Source organism: Stenella coeruleoalba, assembly GCF_951394435.1.
Source record: "Stenella coeruleoalba genome assembly, chromosome: 20".
Taxonomy (NCBI): domain Eukaryota; kingdom Metazoa; phylum Chordata; class Mammalia; order Artiodactyla; family Delphinidae; genus Stenella; species Stenella coeruleoalba.
The window spans coordinates 42971743-42989419 of NC_137166.1; the positions used below are offsets into that span (position 1 = coordinate 42971743).

General features: G+C 56.1%; 2 protein-coding genes across 3 annotated transcripts; both read left to right on the forward strand.

The window, feature by feature from the left end:
• Positions 1-63: 63 nt before the first annotated feature.
• Positions 64-9590, forward strand: USF2 (upstream transcription factor 2, c-fos interacting). Of its 2 annotated transcripts, none has more exons than XM_079908589.1 (10): positions 64-259; positions 530-576; positions 687-805; positions 942-1142; positions 1553-1703; positions 1828-1915; positions 2236-2294; positions 8463-8557; positions 8714-8842; positions 8939-9590. In XM_079908589.1, exons 1-10 carry the CDS (start codon positions 195-197, stop codon positions 9026-9028), a joined length of 1044 nt encoding a protein of 347 aa, XP_079764715.1. In that variant the 5' UTR covers positions 64-194; the 3' UTR covers positions 9029-9590. The 2 variants fall into 2 exon arrangements, with proteins under 2 accessions (XP_079764715.1, XP_079764716.1); XM_079908590.1 differs by having other exon boundaries at positions 126-259; positions 942-1061.
• A 2406-nt stretch (positions 9591-11996) lies between these two features.
• Positions 11997-13302, forward strand: HAMP (hepcidin antimicrobial peptide; the record flags this gene model as incomplete). The annotated part of the gene is made up of 3 exons (XM_079907665.1): positions 11997-12080; positions 13060-13119; positions 13201-13302. 3 exons carry the CDS (start codon positions 11997-11999, stop codon positions 13300-13302), a joined length of 246 nt encoding a protein of 81 aa, XP_079763791.1.
• Between the last annotated feature and the right edge of the window lie 4375 nt (positions 13303-17677).

A 17677-nucleotide genomic window follows, 5' to 3' on the forward strand; every position in this document is an offset into this window, starting at 1 on the left:
CTCCTCCTCACATGACCCCACTGTTTGTCCCCGTGATCAGCGCGAGCGGCTCCCGTGTCTCCTCCGTCCCCTCCTGCCGCGCGGCGTGAGCGCCGGGCTCGGGGCCCCCCCGGCCGCCCGCCCCCTCCCCTCCCTCCCTCCCCTCCCCTCCCCTCCCCCCCGGGCCCGGCGCCCCCCCCGCCCCCACCCCCCCCATGGACATGCTGGACCCGGGTCTGGATCCTGCTGCCTCGGCTACCGCTGCTGCTGCCGCCGCCAGGTAAGGGAGCCCGGCCGATCCGCGCCCCCGCGCGCCCTGGCCCCGGCCCTTCGGCCTGGCGGCCGGGCCGCCATGATCCCGAGCGGCCGCCGGGCCCAGCTCAAAATGGAGGCCGCGAGGGAGGGAGGACCCGCGCGAATATCCCTGGCCCCCTGACCTGGCGGTGCCGCAGCCCCAGACTGGGGCGGGCGGGATGGGGGCCCTGCACCTGGGCGAAGGGGCGGGGGCGCGGGCAACCTTGACCCCCTCTTCTTCCCGTCCTCCCCGCAGTCACGACAAGGGACCCGAGGCAGAGGAGGGCGTCGAGCTGCAGGAAGGTGAGTGCTCGCGGGGCCCACCGGGGCCGCGACCTGCGCCCGGGAGGGCACTGGGAGCGCTCTGGCCCGCGCCACCTCTGACCATCCCCCCTACCCTCCTCCGACCGCAGGCGGGGACGGCCCTGGGGCGGAGGAGCAGACGGCGGTGGCCATCGCCAGCGTCCAGCAGGCGGCGTTCGGCGACCACAACATCCAGTACCAATTCCGCACAGAGAATAATGGAGGACAGGTGAGCCTGCGGGCCCGGAGACCGGCGGGCAAGTGGAGGGTTGAGCCCCGGGTAGAGTGGGCGGGCTGGGAGGGGCTCGGACCTGGCCCCTACCCGGGCCCCAGCGCGGGTCTTCCTTCTCTGCCGCCCCCTGCAGGTGACATACCGCGTAGTCCAGGTGACTGATGGTCAGCTGGACGGCCAGGGCGACACAGCAGGCGCCGTCAGCGTCGTGTCTACGGCTGCCTTCGCGGGGGGGCAGCAGGCTGTGACCCAGGTGGGTGTGGATGGGGCCACCCAGCGCCCCGGCCCCGCTGCTGCCTCTGTGCCCCCAGGTCCCGCAGCGCCCTTCCCACTGGTAGGTGCCCAGCAACCCCCTGGGGGGATGGAGAAGGGACACTGCCTCTGTTCTTGGGGGAGCCCCAGGGGGTGGGGCACGTGGGACCAAGATGCTGCCTTCAGGCCCTCAGGTGAAATTTCTGTTCTGCACAGTGCAACCTGGGGCAAGATCTTTGGAACATTTTTTTTTTTGTGAAAGGGGCATCACGATAACAGGAAAGTCTCTTAGGAGTTAAAAGTGGGTCACTTCACTAAGTGATTGCTGAGTATCTGTCGAGTTCCAGGGCTGTGAGGCACAGGGCAGAGTGGCACACACAGAGGGGTTTCCCACTCTCCCTAGAGAATGCAGTAAACATCAAATATGGCAACTAGGGGATGGATTGGGGAACAAAGATGGCTAAGGGTGGCCTCTGTCCTCCTACTCCCTAGGCTGTAATCCAAAATCCCTTCAGCAATGGTGGCAGCCCGGCAGCTGAGGCTGTCAGTGGGGAGGCACGATTTGCCTATTTCCCAGCGTCCAGTGTGGGAGATACCACGGCTGTGTCCGTACAGACCACAGACCAGAGCTTGCAGGCTGGAGGTAAAGGAAGGAAGGGGCCAGGGCGGAAGGCAGGGGAGGCAACAGGCCTAGCAGGGAGGGAAGCTCCCCCGGCCAGGTCTGACTCTGTCCCCAGTTTTAGCACTAACCCCTGCTTTCTCTGCAGGCCAGTTCTATGTCATGATGACGCCCCAGGACGTGCTTCAGACAGGAACGCAGAGGACAATTGCACCCCGGACACACCCCTACTCCCCGTATGTGCAGGAGACCTGGTCCCAGGAGTAGGGGACACTGGGAGGGCCTGGTGTGGGGGCCCAAGGAAGGGAATGTGTTTCTGAAATCGGAGCCAGGCAGTTGAGTACACGGCAGGCAGTTGGTGTATTTTTTGGTCGGTTTTTGTTTCTTTAGTTTAAGTAAAGAAAATGCCATATTCTCTCCTCTCTCTCGTTTTTTCTCTTTCTCTCTCTGCATATGGATACGTGTTGCAAAGATCATTTTTAAGTTTGACTCCTTAATAAACGTTTGGACCAATGGGCTGGAGGTAACATGCACCTATTTTTTTTTTCTTTTCTAGGAAAATCGACGGAACCAGGACACCACGGGATGAGAGAAGGAGAGCTCAACATAATGAAGGTAAGGTCAGGGTGGAGCTGCTGGGCCTCACGGGCACAGCCTGGCCCGGTGCTTGGAGTCACAGATCAGCAGGCATGCGACAAGTACGTGAGAGGTGCTTGTCGAATGCTGGAAAAGCAGAAATGTGGAGGTTCGCTGTCGTGAGCAAATAGGCAGGAGGTGTGAGCTGCAGTGTGTTTAACATCCTGACTAGTGACTTTGAATTAATTACTAATATTTTAAATGGCAAGTTTCACATTCATGTATGGATTTCCTGCTCCTTTTGGAAAGTTGGGTTGGTCTGGCTCACCTGGACCTGCCTTCCCACGAAGCAGCTGTTTTGCTCAAGCCCTCCCACGCCTCTGCCAGCCTAGCTTCCAGGAGTAGCTCTGGTCTGAGAGAGAGTACATCTGAAGATGAAACTGCGAGAAGTCCATGTCTCTGGCTGAGGCCAGAGCATGTCCAGGGGACACTTCCACCCAAATAGCCATCATTCAGCAGATATTTCCTGAAGGTGGATATTAGGCTGGGCAGTACATGCCCCGTGCCACTAGTCTGGAGTGTCCAGGAAGCTCAGAGTAGTTCAGGCTGTTTGATTGAACACTGACTGGGGGATCAGGTGACGTTTCCCCCAGGGAAGTGGCCTTTGGGAGTGCCTGTCCAGCAGAGGGAAGCACAGGAAGGCAGGGTAGAGTGAGGTTGCTTCGTGGGTGCTGGTTTGGTTAAAGCAGAGGTTCTATGTGGAGTACTTGGGAGGAGAGAGTTGGGAGGGTCAAGGAAGGCCTTGAACGTCAGGGTGAGGACCTGAGAGTCCTGAAGGTGTTTGATTGGGAGGTGGGCTTATGCGGCTGGGATCTAAGCTGCTCAGTGAGTTCAGGCGTTCATTCAGCACATACGTACTGTGTGCCAGCCCCTGTTCTAGGCCTCAGATACAGCAGCAGATAATGGAACAGACACCTTGGCTCTTGCAGGGTGTTCATTCTGGTGGGAGAGACAGAAACTACAGAAAGCTACAATAAGACGTCAGGGAACATAAGTCATGTGTCACGTGAAGGAAGATAAGCCCGGGTAAGGAGATGGAGGGTTATGGCGGCAGTGTGCTCTGTAGGCCTCTCTAGGAGTGACGGCTGAGCAGGGGCCTGAATGGGAAGAGTCCCAGGCAGCGAGGGACAAGCAAGTGCAAACACCCAGGCCTGGGCTGGAACAGACTTGGTGTGTCTGAAGAAGAGCAGGTTTCAGGAAAGATAAGAGGAAGTTGGTGGGGTCGTGGGTGGCCTGGCCAGGGCCAGATCACGTGGGGCCTTGTCAGAGGCCTTCCTGGGGTCCCCATTCCTAGGTTTTTATTCTGCTTCGAGGGGAAGTAAGCAGAGGGATTGTGTGTGGAGGCTGGATGGTGAGGGTGGTGGGGCACCAGAGGTTAGGGAAACGAGAGTTGACTGCAGCTGTGGGCCTCAGACAGGGTGGGGCCTGAACGGGGCTTGTGGGGGCCCGAGCTGTGGGGCGGAGGAGCACAAGGCTGCAGAATCAGGATTTCGTGAATCAGGCTTTCATGACGGGGTCAGGTTCATTTAAAGGGGAGGGTTGAGTGTGAGCTTGGTTTTGGGTGTGATGGGTTTCAGGGGTCTCCAGTTGTCTACCTGGGCAGTCCTGGCTCTACTGCGTACTGGTCGTATGACCTTAGGCTGGTTCTTAACCTCCGCGCCTGTTCAGTCCTCTTAAGAACGCGTTAACGCGACTGACTACCCCAGAGGCTCGTAGTGAGGGTGCAGCGCGCTAAGTCGTGAGCCCCCAGCAGGGTGGTGTGCCGCCTGGTAAGACCACAGCTAACGATCGGGAGACCAGCCAGCCACCCTCCACCCTCCTCGCACTCTGCCTCTCACTGGATTAATCCAGCTCCAAAGTCGTGACTTCTCCTCATCCTGTAAAAATCAGTCTCGCTGCGACCTTGCCCTTGCCCTCCAGCTGTGGCCTGCCCGCTCTCTCCTAACCTGCAGTGTTTGACCCACCCTCTGCCTGGCCTCCCCGTACCCTTGGCAGTCTGGCTCATTTCTCTATCAAAACGGCTCTATTTAAGGTCACTCGTGATGACCTCATTGCCAAATCCACTGGCTTCCTTTCCTGTCTGCGCTCCAAGCATCTGACCCTGCCCGTTCCCCTCCTTTCGGGAATGTTCCTTTCTGCTCTACCTGCTCTGATTCTCCTTTCCAGCCTGCTCCTGAGGGCAGGGCTTCACAGTCACGGCTGTCCTCACGAGGTGCTGAATGGGTAGGTCGGAGGGGGAGCTTGGGAGTCCGTGTTTCCACAAGTTCCCCAGGTGACTCTTCACGATGGGCGAGGTTTGGAAAGTGCTTTGGCTGTTAGCGTTTCTGGAGGTCCAGCCCCTTCTTCTAGCGGTCTCAGGAGAGTGAAACATCAGGCCCAGGGATGGTCAGTATCCCCGAGACCCTATCCCCGGTTGTCGGTGTTTGTCATTTCTCCCGGGAGTGCGTCTGCGAGCTTTATCCAGAAAAGTATGTGATTCCAAAAAGGAGAGACTGCCCCCTGATGCCCTCCCAGGGCTTCCCCTGCCCCCCGCACTGCACAAAGCTGTCTTTCTGCTCCATCTCTCTGGATCTCCTTTGCACCCATATTTTGAAGTGCCCATTCAGAATCTCCATTTTTGGTTGTCCTTGAAACACCTCACACTCAACTTGTCCAAGACAGAACCTTCTGTCCCTCCTTCCCAAAGCCTCCCTTTTCCAGAGTAGCAAAAGGCACCCCTGTCCTGATTACCGCAGCCGGACTTGAGAGCCAGGCCATTTCGGCTCTGCCCTGTTCCCTCCCATCCACAAGCCCTGAGACGCTGTGCCGAAGTGGACTTCAAATCAGCTCTGTCTCCTTTTTCCCTCTTTCCCACATTTCTTGGTACCGCAGGGGCCCATCTCTGGGCCGCAGATGCTTCAGGGGCCTGAGGGAGTCAGGATACTTAGTGTGGCAGAAAGGGGAGTGGTGATCCCTGTGGAGAACTGGGGTCTGTGTGTCTGTCCTGCCTGAAGGGTGACTGCATGGTGCCAGCCATCGCTGCCGTGTCAGAATTTGGGCCCACTACTGCCAGAACCTCTGAGGAGCCAGAAATCTAGGTCTTTATATGAAGTCTGATTTTTGAGTTGCTTTTTCTATGCATCGGTTTCCACTCGTACTGTTACTAATTTATTTCTTCTGCTTAATACGGGTTTAATTTGCTGGGGGTTTTCCCCGTCTCTCAAGATGATTTTAAGCCTGCCTTTTTTCTCAATTTAAGCCTTTACAGTTGCGAATTCCAGTCCAATGCTGCTTTAGCTCCATCCCATTTGGATAGGTTGTGCTCTCTTGTCATTCAGTTAAAGATATTTCCAGTTTTCCTTATGATTTCTTTGAGCCATGGCTTATTTGGAAGTGTGTTGTTTAACTACGAATGTTTATGGATTTTTTGGCTATCTTTTTGTTATTGCTTTTTAAGTGAGTTTTGTTGTGGTCAGAGAACATACTCTATGTATATAATTTCAGTTATTTGAAATTCGTTGAGACTTAGTTTTACGGCCCCAAATACGGTCTATTTTGGTGAAAGTTTCTGCGTGTGTTTGAAAAGACAGTGTATCTGCTGCTGTGTGTGGAGTGTTCCGTCGGTGGTATAGGTCAGGTTGACTGACAGTGTTCAGGTTTTCTATCCTCATTTTTTTATCTACTTGTCCTGTCAATTGCTGAGGAGTGTTGATGTCTTACATTTGTGGATTTGCCCATTTCTCCCATTAGTCCTGGCAGATTTTGCTTCTAAATTGTGTTTTAAATGTTGTATGGGTGTGACTTAAGACTTCTGAGAAACGGACATGGCCTTGGTTTTAACTGCTCTTCCTCCATTTCGGTTGTGCCGAAGTGGTCTTCCCAAGCCACAGGCCTGACCGCATTGCCAAGAAAGGCCCTAGACTCGAGGGCCTAGACCCCTAGGGGAAGAGAAGACAAGGTCCAGACCTGCTAGCAGGGCATTCAGGGGTTCTCAACCTGTTTCTGCAATCTATTCCTGCCACCCTGCGCCACCCCCTGCACCCTCCAAGGTGTTTCCATATCACCGTTTCTGGGTTTCTTGATGCCTGTCGGCCTGATGTCCTTCCTCTCAGAAACCAGCCCAAATGTTTCCTTTCTAAATCCTTCTCTGAAGATATGCCCCACCTCACTCCATGCAGAATGCATCGTTCCCCAGGCACTCGGTACAGTCTTCAGTTATAACACACAGTCCTGTGGCGTCGGTGTCTCCTGTTCACGTGCATGTCACGCTGGTGCTGTGAGTGCCAGCAGGACAGAGGTTGAGTCCACCATGGACTTCAGCCTCGCGGAGTGCCCTGCACACAGTAGGGCAGGCGGTAAATTTTGAAGAAGCAAATGCGAACTGCTGTCCCCCGCCCCTGCATCCCTGCCCCCGGTGGCTTGAAGTGAGGAGTGTGTGTGGGATGCAGCTGCAGCACGGAGCCCAGGCTCAGGAATGTCGGGCTGCGGGAGGGTAGAGGAAGGAACTGGGCAGCCATCTGCTCTAGAGCTCCTCAGCTGAACCCCTAGAGTGGAGCGCGCTGCTGAGGGACATGGTGGCCAGTGCTGCCAGACCTGGGCAGACCCTTAGCTCCGCTGCTGTTTTGGACCACAGAGTCCCCAAAGACCGTAAGACAGGGTCGTCCTCGCTGGGAAAGTTCGCTCACCACGGTAGTGCTGGGGCCCAGGTCTGCACTCGCTGACCCCAGGGCCAGGGTCAGGTGAAGCTCAATACTGGGCATCATCTTACCGTGGTAGGGGGAGGTTTTGGCGGAAAGAGAGGAGAGGGAGGGAGGAAGCGAGTCCACGTGGGAGGATGTTGTCACCGAGGCCAAAGTGGGGGGCTCTTGGAAGGACCGGTCAGCAGCGAGTGGGCAAAAGCAAGTACCCGGAGAAGACAGCTGGATGTGCCTGTTAGTGGCCAGGCCCACCCTTTGAGGGAGAGTCGGGTCGGGGGGTGGGGCTGGCCTCAGCGGAGGAGAGGAGTCAGGGGCAAGCTTCTGGCCCACCCCATCTTTCTCACGCTCACCCGACCCCTCTCCCAGTCTCCCAACCCTGAGAAAATACCCCTTGGCCCTCCTTGCCAGGTCCCACCTACGGTCCCCGCTCCTCTATAGACACCACCTGCATTTGTCCATGGGCTGCCCTGGCAGGGGGATGAGAGTGTGTGGGTGAGAGTCACAGGGGCAGCTGGGCTTTCTTGTGTGTCCCCAGCAATTGCCTAGTACGAAGGGCTGGGATAGCTTTGTTCAGTGAGCCCCAAACCAGGGGTCTCAGGCTGCCATGCAGGCAGACCCCAGGCCGCCGTCATAGGTCACGACGGGCCAGATGAGAAGACAGGGCAAAGACACATACGAGTCCTGCCTGAAGGGGGCAGCTTCCCCGCAACTCAGCAGACAGAGTGAGGTTGTGGTGTTTTATGAAATAAATCACAAATCTGGACTTTTCAAGTGAAATATGCCAGTAGTTTGTCAAACCTGGCCTTCAAGAGAGGGTTCGTAGCGCTTCTTCCTGGGTGACCCAGTGCCCTGATGGGCCAGGCCCCTGAGAGCCGCAGTGCCAGCCAGGGAAGCTGAGACTTGCTGCGGGGGCCCTGGAAAAGGACTTCCAGTGGAGGTGAGACGTGGTCAGACCGTGATTTTAAAGATGAAAAGAGAAATAGGATCACGGGGCCCAGAGCTGTGGGGAGACCTGAGCACCATGGAGAATCAAATGCAGGGGCTGTGGGGACTGGAGAAGGGTGCCCGGGTCCTGTGTAAAGGGCTCTGGCCCATTCTTGCCTGCCAAGAACACGTGCCCACTGTGGCCACAACTCCAGTTTTCAAAAGAGGCCAATTGTTAGGTGAAGTTTCCTAATTTTTAAATGTTGAATCAGATTTTTGAAAACACGCTGGACGGGTAAAGCGAACCCTGCAGCCCCCCAGCTGTCGATTCTGCCTTGAGGTACGTGTGGCACTTGAGGGTTCCTCTTGAGGAGCGATGTGGAGTGGGCTGGAGCCAGCTGCCTGGGTTCAGATCGGAGCCCCGCACTTGCTGGCGGTGTGACCTTGGGTGGCCTCGGCTCTCATGGCACCTGCCTTAGGAGGTGAATCGCCCGGGCACAGAGGGAGTGCTGTGAACGTAGCCTCGTTCTTGCTGTTCTTGCTGCAGTGGAGCGGAGGCGGAGGGACAAGATCAACAACTGGATCGTCCAGCTTTCAAAAATCATTCCAGATTGTAATGCAGATAATAGCAAGACAGGAGCGGTGAGTGCCCTCCGGCCCTCAGTGCTGTTGCGGCCTGTCCCCGACCCCTTGCGGAGAGTCTGCCTGGCCGCCAGAGGCGGGAGCCGCCCGGGGCCGAGCCGGTGGGCGGCGGGCGGCGGCCAGCGGGCGGTGCTGACGCTCATGCCCACCCCCCAGAGTAAAGGAGGGATCCTGTCGAAGGCCTGCGACTACATCCGGGAGCTGCGCCAGACCAACCAGCGCATGCAGGAGGCCTTCAAGGAGGCCGAGCGGCTGCAGATGGACAGTGAGCTCCTGAGGCAGCAGGTGAGCGGCAGGCCTGGGCGGGTGGCGAGGCGCGCCCAGGAACCCCAGGACGCGGGGAGCCAGCCCCGGCTGCCTGTGCCCCGTCGTGTCTGGCAGATCGAGGAGCTGAAGAACGAGAACGCCGTGCTCCGCGCCCAGCTGCAGCAGCACAACCTGGAGATGGTGGGCGAGAGCGCCCGGCAGTGACGCCGTCCGCAGCGTGCGGCGCGGGCCGCCTCCGGGCCCCTGCCGTCCCTTTCCCCAGCCCTTAGCACAGAGAGGGACAGACGCCCCTCCCCCAGCTGCGTTTTTTATAGTAGATTTTTAACAAAAAACGGGGAGACATAATGAATTTCTGTGGATAAGCACCCACTGCTCTCCTCAACTTGGAAACAATATCCTCCCTGCCCGTCTGTCTGTCTCCCTTCTCCCGGCCCCTACTCAGCCCTGGCACTTCTAGTGGCCTCACCTGGAGGCAAGAGGAAGGAGGACAGAGCCCCTGCCATACCCCACTGCCTCCTTGGACTCTAGAGGTACTGAGACAGGGTGCTTATGGGAAGGAGGGGAGCCTTTGGGGGGCCAGCCCTGGGGCCTGGACCTAAGCAGGGAGGCCATGTCCCACCCCACCTCTTGTTTCTGGAACCCTGCTCCCCTTTGGGTGTGTGAGTGTGTTCTAATTTTCTTTATGGAAAAAAATGGACAAAAAAAAATAGAGAGAGAGAGAGGTATTTAACTGCAATAAACTGGCCCCATGTGGCCCCGCCTTGTCTGTCTGTGTATCTGTCCATCTCAGGTGTGGGGAGGGAGTCCGGGGTCTGTGCAGGGCTCCTGAGGGCAGGGCTTCCCTCTTGTGTTGGTGGCTGTGTGCTGGTCCCTGCCGTCCAGTACCGCCTGGTACCCAGTCTGTTGGTTGTGTGGATGAAGGAATTAAGGAATAAATGGCCTCGTGGAGGCCCCAGGTGTTGCATATGTGGTGTGGGGGACAGGGGGAGCCAGGGTCAAGGACATGTCCCATGTGTTTGGAGGAGAGGCTGGGGTCTTCGTGTCACCAGTTCCTAAACAGGACTGGCTCCTGGCCCTGCTCTTCTGGGCTGACGCCCTCCCCTCTGCATCAGCCAATGGTGGGGCCTGGCCTTGAGCACCCCCACCCCCAGGGAGGGCAGATGGCCAGGAAGCCAGGCTTGGCCCGTCAGCCTGTCGCCTTGCGCTGCAACTCTGGCGCCTGTGCTGTGACCCCTGCCCCTGGTTGATGATGAAACCTGGCCTGAGTTGAGATGCAGTGATGCCTGGCAGTGCTGGGCGATGCTGCTGTGTCTCCCCGTGCAACTCCAGCCACTCCCAGCATCTAGGCCTGGTCACCTGCCTGAGCTCGCCACGCTGCGCCCATCCCAGATGCCCCCAGCTGGTTTCTTCCTTCCAAGGGCCCCGTCTCCTCTCCTCCTCTGTCTGAGAGTGAGGTTGTGTGCAGCTGGAGGGGCCTAACAGAATGAGTGGGGAGGCAAATGGCAGGGAACAGCATTACTTCCCAGGGGCCCCCCACTTTTGTGCTCTTTGAGTGGGCCCTGGCAGCAGTTTGGGGCCAGGAAGAAGAGTTCATTCCTTGACAGCACCATCCCCAGGTTCGTAGGGTTAACACTGGATGGCCCTAGAGTGAGTCGGAGAGGGAAAATGGCCAAGGGGCCATCTCTGGAGTCAAGGTTTGCTGTTCTCCTGGGCCGTGTGCGCTCTAAGATGGTTCAGGTCATGGGTAGCAATGAGGTTGCCGCAGTCGGGCAGCCTCCGCTCAGCTCCCCTTCGCATGGTGGGCAGGGAGCCGGCCCTCTGAAGGAAAGCCTGGGTTGTCAGTGTTTGCCGACGTCTGTGGCGTAAGGACTCCCACATCAGTGGTTTCAAGGTGCCAACACGATGCCCCTAACTTTGGAGTTGGGATGGGACGCGCACAAGCTGCTCGTTGAGCCATATGGGCCAGGTCCGGCAGACCCACCGTGCCCTCCTGTGTTTTCTGGGAGGCAGGAAAGCCTGGGGATGAGGGCACAGGCCCCAGTCAGGCTGCCCGGGCTGAAGTCCCGACTGCCTCTGGCTGGCCGAGCTTGGGCAGCGCCCTCACCTTTGCCTGCAGCTCCTCTCCTGAAAAGTGAAGAAAGTAAGTCTCAGGTGGGCATGGTGGACTCCTCTCTCAGGAGCAGGATCTAGGAAGCCTGGCCCCTGGGGTCAGTGGCTGAGAAGGCAGCTAGCACCCTGAATACAGAGCAGAGCCCAGGATGGGTCAGGTAGGAGCTGCCCAGAGGATAGGTGGCACAGGCCGAATTAACCCAAAAGTGAGGCAATACACCTGCCGGCTCATGAGGTGCAGTCAGATGTTAGCTATTACCGTCACCACTGTCTTTTTTGGCCAAAAGTTCGCAGGAACATTTCCCAGATACCAGGGCCACATCTTAAGTTTCTGACACTTGAGAAACCCTACAGGTGGGGCTTCCCTGGAGGTCCAGTGGTTAAGACTTTGCCTTCCAATGCAGCGGGTGCGGGTTCCATCTCTGGTCAGGGAGCTAAGATCCCACAGGCCTCATGGCCAAAAACCAAAACAAAACAGAAGCAATATTGTAACAAATTCAATAAAGACTTTAAAAGTGGTCCACATCAAAGAAAAAAAAAAAAGACCCCATACGTGTTCTGGGGGCTCCTGTCGACACAGACTCCTGCACGTGGCCGTCACGGTGTTCCCTGCCCGGCAAGTGACAGCCATATGGCATGTGAATGAGGAGGCCGGGGAAGGGTGGGGAAGGAGGGCGCCTCACTCCTGCTCATCGACCAGTTCAGCTGCTGGGGCAAAAGGTGGAATTTTTTCTGAAATCAACAGGGTGATGTCATGTTGGGGAAAGTGTTTCCCAGGTGGCTGGCAAGAGGCGTGTGTCTGGTCGCGTCTGTCCCACCTCCTGGACACACCTCTGCTGGCTGAGGGTGACACAACCCTGTTCCCTGTCACTCTGTTCCCGCTTATCTCTCCCGCCTTTTCGGCGCCACCACCTTCTTGGAAATGAGTTGGGCCAAAGGGGAGGGGGCTTAGCATCCCCGCCCCCCCTCCCCCAGGAGGCCCCATAAAAGCAACTGTAACTGGGCTCCCAGACACCAGAGCAAGTCCTAGACGTAACAGAAGGACAGCCAGACGGACGGCACAATGGCACTGAACGCGCAGATCCGGGCCACCTGCCTCTTGCTTCTCCTGGTCAGCCTGACCAGTGGCTTCGTTCTCCCACCCCAGGTGAGAGCCCACAGGGTCTGGGCCCAGGAGGGCAGCCAGAATCGCAACGGAGAGCCAGGCCCCTGGGAGGGGACAGCGGAGGGCAGCAGGAGGCCCCAGCACGGGCCAGAGCTCAGGGCAAGCAAAGGGGGACAGACAGCTGCTCGAAGTGCAGAGATGGGGTACTGAGTAGCAGGGACTGGGGGCCCTGATCTAATTCCACAGTTATTTATTGAGGGCCTACTCTGTGTTAAGTCCTCTTCTAGACAGTGGTGACCAAGCAGTGAACAAGGTAGATGAGAGAAGAATCTCGTGGCGCTTGCATCCTGGTCAGGGAAATTAGTCAGTGAACTTAAAACAAGTGAACACTTGTGTTCAGTAAATGCTATTCGTGAATAACATAAAAGATGGTGGAAGAGTGGTGATGTGGGTTGGCTTCTTTACCTGGCATCAAGGGCTGGCTCTTTTGTGAGAAAATGTTATTTGACCTATGACAGGGAGGAGAAGAGAAGGGGGCAGCCAGCCAAGACCAAGGTGGGGCAAGCATGGTGTGCCTGAGGACTAGAGGGCTTGGTAAGGGAAGGAGATGGTGCTTCGAGAGGAGACCGAGGGGTGGCCATGCCACGTCTTGTGGGCAACTGTGCAAACGCTGATCTTCCTCCAAGCACAGGGGAAGCCCTGCAGGCTTTTAAGCCGAGATCTGACGGATAACCCATGCAGAACGGGTTGTAAGGGACAAGATACAGGCAGGGGCTGGCCTCCAGGCCACGGAGAGTGCTACGCAAGAGTGAGCAGCTGTGGAGAGAGAAGACAGATCTGGGATGTTTGTAGGCAGGAGAACCACCCGTGGGAAGGTGCGGAAAGGCCACAACGTAAGGCCACTCCTAGGATTCCAGCTGAACCAGCGGACCCAACCCCTGGGGAGGAGCTGGTCGGTGGGAGCGAGACTGAGAGCTCTGCCGGGGCCCTGCCGTCCTCAATTCCCCTTTTGCTTTCACAGACAAGCCAGCTCGCAGACCTCCAGACCCAGGACACAGCAGGAGCTGCAGCTGGCTTGACGGTGAGGTCCCCTGGCACTCCCTTCAGAGCCTCCCACGCCTTCCCATGCCTACGCCCCGCTCACTGCCCTTCTTTCCCACAGCCTGTGCTCCAGAGGCTGAGACGAGACACCCACATCCCCATCTGCACGTTCTGCTGCGGCTGCTGTTTTAAAGCAACATGTGGGTTATGCTGCAGAACATAGAGCAGCCCCTGCTGCCCTGCCCCCAGTCCCTTATTTATTCCTGCTACCCTCCAACCCTCAGTGAACGGTCTTGGAATAAAATGTCCGGTTCTAGCTCTTATTTTCCAAACCAGAGTCTATTGTCTTTTCTCCCTGCCAAAGGCCTATGCCAGAGGCTCGTTGTGGCCCCTGTCTTGGGAGGGCCAGTGCTCGGTGGGGTGTGCGGGGTTGGTGTGTACTGGGGCTTGCAAGGAAGCTTGTTGAGGGATATTTGGTTTCTGTTCTTCCCATCTTTCCCCACTTCAGAAAACGTCGAATTTATGTTGCAACAGCAGGGAATGAAAGTTAAAGTTTCCTCCTTACAATCTTCTGCAATTTACAGAGATAAATTCACATGCCTAGCAAGGGTTCTCAGAGTAAGGTCTGGGGACTACTCCAGGGCTCCACAAGGTGGAAACTACTAAGATGTTTCCCGTCTTTCTCACTCTCATTCCCTCGTGAGTGGACAGCGAGGCCCCATGACGTGTGAGGACGTCATCCTTCTGACGTCTGGTAGATTGTGTGCTTGTGTATCTTGTGCTTTAAAAATTTCTGTTTCAATTTCTAATAGGTTAAGCATCTATAGATACAACTCACTAGAACACAAGGTTTTTGAAGTTCTCAATAAGCTTTCAGAGTATAAAGGGGTCCTGAGACCAAAACACTTGAGAACCACTGGCCTTCAGGGACCACTAGGTGACGCAAATGAGTGAGATGTGATGGATTTGTTTCACAGGAGCATCTTCACTTATATTCTCTCAATAACAACATACTTTGCATAGGAGATACGTAGGGCAATACTGTTCATCTCCACAAGCGGTTGAATTCCCTCCCTTGCTTCTTGAAAACTGTATCCCTCTCCATTTATCTGATTTCCCCACTTTTGATAGAAGAAATGCAAGATGCATTTCACTATCATCTTAGCCCATGAGAACACCTCAGCGCTAGCGTGACGATAAAGGGCCTCGGCCATTTGGCCTCAATGTTGCATAAAGATAGGGAGTGGGGAGGCCTGGGGCCCCATCTAAAGAGGGCTAAAGAGGGCTGCCAGGCATAGCTGCCGTGCCCACAGGCAGGCGACACATGGCCAGAGCGCCTTTTCAAGAGAAGGTGGCGGGCTTCCCTGGTGGCGCAGTGGTTGAGAGTCCGCCTGCCGATGCAGGGAACGCGGGTTCATGCCCCGGTCCGGGAGGATCCCACATGCTGCGGAGCGGCTGGGCCCGTGAGCCATGGCCGCTGAGCCTGCGCGTCCGGAGCCTGTGCTCTGCAATGGGAGAGGCCACAACAGTGAGAAGCCCGCGTACCGGCAAAAAAAAAAAAAAAGAGAAGGTGGCAATCCTTATTTTATGTGAAATTTCCTGATCTTTAAAATATTGACAACTGATGAAAGGAATCTGATTTTTTAAAAATCAACACCCTAGGAGCCAAACCAAACCCAGCTGGGAGCCAGATCAGGCCCGTACACTACCGACTTCTGCCTCGGAAGCCACGAGAGGTTGGTCCTCTGGGAGAGGTTTTCCTGAACAGAGGCCGAAGGATGGGGAGAGGAAGACTTGGGGAGCTTGGCGTCCTTTTAGCTGCGGGATCTCACAGGCATCCTCCTCTTGCTCTGAAACCCCACTTCCCCATCTGTAAAAGGACAGAAGCCTCCACAGTACTCAGATCGTTGGGCTGTTGAGATGCTCAGAGAGGGAGGAGTGTGAGTGGAAACTGTCAAATACCTCATCAATGCAAAGGATTCGTATTGACAGAGGAGGTGGAGGCCTCTCAGACCCTCCTGATGAATAAACACCGGGAGGTGGGAAACCCAAAATTGCTAATTGCACTTGATGATACCAGTGCTCTTCTCTCACCTTAGCCGGTCCTTCAGGTGGTCCTAGTGATGTGAGGCGGAGGCACCCAAACATTAGCGTGCACCCGACTCTCCTGGAGGGCCTGGTAAAATGCAGATTTGGCAGGTCTGGGGTGGGGCCTTAGAATGTGCATTTCTAACGAGCTCCCAGCTGATACTGCTGCTGCTGGCCGGGGGGCCACAGTTTGAAGACTCCTGCTGTTGAAGCTGCCAACTCTGGCTGAGGGCAGAGAGCGCCTCTGGGTTGGACCAACCACCCACTACCCCTCAAGAGCACGTGCAACGAGTGGGCCTGGGAAGGCTTGATTCTGCCCTGAGATCAATTTTGCTTGGTCTGCACAATGTTTTAGACAAAAATTGGGCTAATATCTAAAGATAGAGGTATTTCATATAAAAATCTGAACTCCTGCTGTTATGGGCTGAACTATGTCCCTCTAAAATTTATACGTTGGGAATTCCCTGGTGGTCCAGTGTTTAGGACTAGGTGCTTTCACTGTGGTGGCCTGAGTTCAATTCCTGGTCGGGGAACTAAGATCCCACAAGCCGCATGGCAAAATAGAATAGAATAGAATAGAATCAAATAGAATAGAATAGAATAGAATAGAATAGAATAGAATAGAATAGAATAGAATAGAATAGAAAGAATAGAATAGAATAGAATAGAATAGAAAGAATAGAATAGAATAGAAAGAATAGAATAGAATAGAAAGAATAGAATAGAATAGAATAGAATAGAAAGAATAGAATAGAATAGAATCAAATAGAATAGAATAGAATAGAATAGAATGATGTATATGCTGAAGTCTTAATCCGCAGTGCGATTGTGTGGCATTTGGTGCTAGGGTCTTTACAGAGATAATCACATTAAAAGGAGGTCATTACGTTGGGTCCTAATACAATAGGACCGGTATGATTATAAAAAGTGGAAATTTGGACACAGAGACCCGCATATAGGGAAAATACCACGTGGACATGGAGACTTCTATCCTCCAGCACTGTGAGACAATAAACTCTGTTTCTTCAGCCACCCAGTTCGTAAGACTTTGTCACAGTAGTCCTAGCAAACTAACACACCTGCCTCGCCTGGAAGGGCCCGGTGATCAGGCAGCACTGGTAGCGGGATCTGAGTAGCACCTCTCCTTTCTCCTGGCACATGCTCTCCGGTCCCCCAGTCCTCCCTTGGGCTGGAGACCCGAGTGCAGATCCCAGCGATAGAGCCCTCTGTGGGACTCACTCATGTGTACATCCCGCCCCCAGGGACAGCCGTCATTCAGTTCACACCCGGAGAGACGATAGACCCGCCCCCCTAAAATGCTCGGGCACAAGACCCCAAGGCGGCTGGCGTTGATGCTGAAGGCTGTGACATGAGTCCCCTAGGATCTCCGTGTCCTCTCCCAGAGCCCAAGCACCACGCCACGCTCTGGTCTGGAACCCTGGCGTTCAAGCCCCAGCCCACTCTCAGTGGGCCTTTGTCCCTGACTGGGAAAGGCACGGGCAGAGTCTGACATCATGAAGCCCGAGGTGGGGGTGGGACTCCCCATCCCCCTCCATCCCCAGTCTGAGGGATTTCCCCACCCATCACCCTCTGCATCTCCCCCCCCCCACCCCCGGGGCCGGGCTCTCCCTTGGGAGAAGGGACCCTCCCCGCCTCCCTCCCTACTGCCCTGGCCTGAAGGAGGACAGAAGATGCCCCAGTGTGACTAAACAGCTCATGATCAAACCACTACTCCACTTCATCACACCACCATCACCATGCAAAGGTCATGACCAATGGGAGGGGCTGGGGTGGCAGGAGGATCACCGTGGACTCTGCACACAGAGGGTCCCTACCCAGCTCAGAGAGTCAGCACAGCCCTGGCTGAGCACCCTCTGTGCACCAGGCACTGTTCTAGGGGATACAGTGGTGAACAAGACAGACAGACAGGCAGGCGGAGACCTGAGCTCAGATGCCAGTGGGGAAGCAGCTCACTGAGGGTGCAGGTTGGCAAATGGCGTGCTGAGGGCCATAGAGGGACCGGGCAGCATTTAAACAGAGGAACTTGGCTTGGTGAGAGGGGCCGGGCAGGCTTCCAGAGGAAGCAGCGTCCAAGCTGGGAGCCAACAGGCCGCACAGGCTACGGCCAGCAGCGGAGCGGGGAGTGGGACGGGGCAGGGGAGCTTTCTAGGAGGAAGGAAGAGGCGTCAAGGCCTCCGCTCAGGGCATTTGAGGATCACACCCGTGCACCCACTCTGCGTTGACGAATCTTAACTCTGCCAGGAGCCAGCCTCCCGGCAGGCTAGGTTGGGCATAAGCAGCCCATGGCCTGTCCTCCTGGAGGTCATGTTATCACGGGAGGAGAGAGTCAACACATAAGGTTGTTTCCGATGGCAAGAAGTGGCTGGAAGACAATAGACCAGGATGTGGGTACCAAACGCGACACCCTCTAGAGAGGGTGGACGTGACTGGAGCCGAGGGCGAGATGTCCTGCCTCCTCCTCCTGGCCACACCGGCCTCTGTGGCCTCTC

Bases quoted from the DNA above. Each gene is read 5' to 3' on its own strand.
- USF2 (XM_079908589.1), top strand. From the start codon at position 195: ATGGACATGCTGGACCCGGGTCTGGATCCTGCTGCCTCGGCTACCGCT. The intron at 1,916-2,235 runs GTATGTGCAGGA...TTTCTTTTCTAG, and splicing joins CGGACACACCCCTACTCCCC to GAAAATCGACGGAACCAGGA. The intron at 2,295-8,462 runs GTAAGGTCAGGG...TTCTTGCTGCAG, and splicing joins GAGAGCTCAACATAATGAAG to TGGAGCGGAGGCGGAGGGAC.